Here is a 4,241-nt window from a genome sequence, read left to right as displayed (position 1 = left end):
GGGCGTTAAAGGAGCACTTAGTGAACGCGTTGTGGTGCTTATGACTCGCTAACGTTTGTTTGAGATGTGTAGTGATGGTACCCAGAAGTGTGGCGCAACAAACTCCGTTACATGCGAAGAAACACAACGCAGGCGCCCATTGTGTTTGTTGCGCCACATTTCTGGGTACTATGCAGCACCAACTTGCCCCTCAAGCTGTTATTTTGTAGTGACGGTACAGCGAGAATTACTTTAAAAATTTAAATAACTTAAAAACAAAAGCAAAACTTTACAATGAAAATTATGCGCTGAAAGCGCCCTCACGTCTGCTCGTAGGGTGACGCTTGAGCGTGTTCGACTTCGTTTTTTTCAAAGATTTCATCTCCTGCTGCTTTAGTAACACGGTTAAAAGTGTGTAAAACTGGTAGCGCATTTCTCTATTTATGCGTGTATCGACCAGGGGCTTTCCACAGATAAAATGAACAAAACAAATCCTCCTACAAATAACTTGGCATGGCTTCGCTGAAATAAATTGAACTACTGGTTAATTATTAAATTTCAAGTCTGTTTTTTTTGGGGGGGGGGGGGAGGAGAGGGGGAGGAGGTAGCCTGAATGTTACATTGCTAGTGCCTTTTATGCGCGAATAATGTGTCTACCACCTAGGAAATATTGTGTCCACTATACATCTAGCCCAAAATATTGTTTCGCCACAGTAAAACTCCGCCATTCTTAGTAATATATTGTTTAGCTATCAAATGGGAATAGAACCAGACGCTGCGGTATTCATCGAGATGCTAAGTTGTGAATGGTAGACTCTGGGATGGAATACACGAGGAATACGTGGAGGCATTTTCTCGGTGGTGTTGCGTCGCTTTCACACTCAGTCGGTACTTGTTGTGTAGAGCCCTATGCGAGGTGTATAGCGAAGAGAGAGTGTTTTATGTTGTATAGTGAGGTGTGTAATTAAGCATGGTACGGAATGCGTGGACCTATGAGCGTGTCATTTCATGACTCTTCGTCACTACATAACTAGATGATTGCATTGCAGAGAAGCCATGCAACATTGTAGTGTGCATCATGTGAGAAGTTTTGACTCGTAGTCAAATAACCAAATCGGAAGCGTCTCATCAGAACCGGATGTAATGTCACCTAACCAGGATTAAGCTTACATAATACAAAACGATGACGCAAAATTAGAAATGATGGCGCCTGACCAGAAGTTCGATCATATAAACTGGAATTGATGTCATGTCAATCAGAAGAGCAGTCACGAGGACTTGTTATTGACATGCGCCAACGCTGGTCACATTATGAAGCTAAATTGATTTTGCGCACTGTACTGCCAAGAACATTATCCTTGTAAATTCAAAGCTGGCCTCCTTTAAAGGATCATGAGCAAATGTAGGTGAGCTGTAAACTTCGCTCAATGTCTCAACCATCTATCAATTCAGGGAATTGCGAAACTGAGTTCGAGCAATATGATTGTTTCGAGCGTAATTATTACTCATTCCTGATTTTCATATTAGGTTATGAGAAAAGCGGTAGAAGAAGAACTTTTTATTTCTTCAAGGCCACCAGCGCCCCATCCAATGTAGGCAACATTTGATGAGATTCTTTGCCGGATGGACTCTGTTACCTTGCGGAGTTTAAGTACTTCGTTTCTGAAAAGGAAAAAAAGACAGTTCACTTTTAGACCACTTAGTCTTGAATAATCATTATAAGTGTGCTTGTTACGAGGATAAATGCAATATTTCATCACAAGTAAATGCTCGTTGCGTTTAAATAATTGTTTTTTATAACACAATTATCTAGCTAGCTAAATAACTACGAAGTCAACAATCAATAGAAAACATATTTCTGCTTATACGCTCGACAGCTGGCCTTACTAAAGTGAAACACAGCAGACAAACCCCAGAGGGCGTTTTCTTTTGCTCTGCAAGCCTTTCGGCAGGACTACGTGTTATACTAGCTATCGCAGAAGATCATACGATATCACTACTTTTTATCAGCCAATATACAAATACGTTAAATCTCGTAACGAGGCTAAAAACTACTCACACTTCTTCCTGCGCAGGAGAGCGCTGTAGTGAAGGGGAGTTCCCAAGCCGTAGCCATAGTTGAGGCCGTAGCCGAGGAGACCGTGGCCGTATCCGTAGTGACCAACACCGTAGCCAAGAGTGCCGACGCCGTAGCCGTATGCGGGAACGGCATGAGTCAGAGCGGCCACAGCAGGAGCGTGGTGGACAGTGGCCACAGCCGGAGCGTGGTGGTAGGTAGCCACGGCAGGGGCAGCGTGGGTAACAGTGGCTACGGCTGGAGCAGCGTGATAGACTGCAGCGGCTGGGGCAGCTGCAACAACTGGAGCGGAGCGGTAGACACTGGTCACAGCAGGGGCGGCGTAGGCGACGGCTGGAGCTGCGTGGGCGACGGTGGCAACAGCTGGAGCAGCGGCCACCACTGGAGCGGACCTATAGTAGCTGGCGTAAGCCGGAGCAGAGCGGTAGACGCTGGTAATTGCCGGGGCAGCGTAGGAGATGGCTGGAGCAGCGTGGGCGACAGTGGCAACAGCTGGGGCAGCGGCAACAACCGGAGCGGACCTGTAGACACTGGTAACAGCTGGAGCAGCGTAAGCGACGGCTGGGGCTGCGTGGGCGACGGTTGCAACCGCTGGTGCGGCTGCAACGACTGGAGCGGAGCGGTAGACACTGGTAACTGCCGGGGCAGCATAGGCATAGGCTGGAGCAGCGTGGGCGACAGTGGCAACAGCTGGAGCAGCGGCCACAACTGGAGCGGAGCGGTAGACGCTCACGGCCGGGGCAGCGTGGGCAACGGTGGCAACGGCTGGAGCAGCGTGTACGACTGCAGCAGCTGGTGCAGCGTGAAGGGCCGTAACGGCAGGTGCGTGGTAAGCAGCGACAGTGCGAGCCACAGCCGGAGCGTAGCCGACTCCATAACCGACTCCATAACCGACTCCATAGCCGGTGAGTCCGGAGTAGCCAATGCCGTGGGCAAGACCATAGTGGCTAAGTCCCAGGCCGTAGCCAACGCCGGCACCGAAGGCAGAAGTGGCCAAGGCCAGGAAGACGCAGACACGAATCTGGAAGTAGTCAATAAATGACGGCTATGAAAGTGTATTTTGGAAGGCACCCTTCCAGAAGTATTTCTTGCGCTTTGCCCGCCTTTTTTGTTCCAAGTCGCTACGCAAGCATAATTCCGTTCACAGGAACAACTTGGTCATTCCAATGTTCCTCACGTTTCTTCGGAGAGCTATTTTAATACATACCGGTAAACTAAAGCATCAAAAAACGGCTTCATTTCCTTCAATACATCAAAAGTTTCAATGAATATATACTTTGCGCCTGTTTTGGACTTGATGTAATCGTTTCCTCATACGACTGCGCCAATGAGGTTCCTTTTCTTGAACTTGTTTGTATTGTATATGGAATAGAAAGTTTTGAAAGTTCTTCATTCTGCAGTTACCCGAAACATTTCCGGGCCATGACGCACTCAAAAGCTACGTTAAGACGGACCTTTGTTTTACTAAAACTCAAAGGGAGTATGCGTGAAGCCAGACCGATTATAAAAAAAGGGTGCTACGGCTCAATATTGTAATACATTTTAGGCAAGCACATGAATTCAAAATGTATTTTGTCTGAAAGTTTCATATTTTGCAGCCGGGCATTAAACACGGAGCCGAAAGTAGAGTGAACTTTGCGCTTGGCGCGTTCGACACGATCCGGAGGCTTATGAAGCATCTCGTCATCCTCAATGACAAATATTGCTCAGCACGAAGTTTAGTGATAGCTTTGACAAACGCGAGATACAATGTCCGGCATGAAAAATTATCCCCCGTTCTGTCATCTATTTCAAGAAACTACAGTCTTCTGTAAAGAGAAGGATAAGTTAGCAAGGTGCGAATTCCAATATTTACCATGATTAGTTGCGGAGCGCTGGTGAGAAGACGAAAGGCTTCCAGTCTGGCCCAGTGCAGCAGTAAGCGTGTTTTTATACGCAGAGGAAAGGTGAGAGAGGACCAAGAGAAAGTGGTTTCGGGCGTGCAGTAGAGACCCGATTGCATTCATGCGATTTCCCGCATTTTTTTTTTTTCTTTCCGGTAGCGATGCCTGCGAGTTCGATCCAAAACAAGGCGTAACAAAATAAAACAACAAGAAAACGCTGTAAAAAAAGGTAGACAAGCGGAACTAAACAAAATTCGATTAAACGGTAGAAAAGCGTATCGATATGAAGCTGGCTGGCAAGG

The 4,241-nt window shown here is 46.9% G+C and overlaps 1 protein-coding gene across 1 annotated transcript; it reads right to left on the bottom strand.

Moving 5' to 3' along the window:
• Positions 1 to 1,515: 1,515 nt before the first annotated feature.
• Positions 1,516 to 4,040, bottom strand: LOC146196389 (uncharacterized). The gene is made up of 3 exons (XM_084598152.1): positions 3,912 to 4,040; positions 2,039 to 3,077; positions 1,516 to 1,641 (listed from the first exon to the last, which is right to left on the bottom strand). Coding segments are annotated over exons 1-3 (1,044 nt in total). The 5' UTR covers positions 3,915 to 4,040; the 3' UTR covers positions 1,516 to 1,639.
• Positions 4,041 to 4,241: the final 201 nt, after the last annotated feature.

This window comes from Amblyomma maculatum, chromosome 3 (genome assembly GCF_055883805.1).
Source record: "Amblyomma maculatum isolate TAMU_Amacu chromosome 3, ASM5588380v1, whole genome shotgun sequence".
Classification (NCBI taxonomy): domain Eukaryota; kingdom Metazoa; phylum Arthropoda; class Arachnida; order Ixodida; family Ixodidae; genus Amblyomma; species Amblyomma maculatum.
This window is presented reverse-complemented; position numbering and strand designations above follow the sequence as displayed.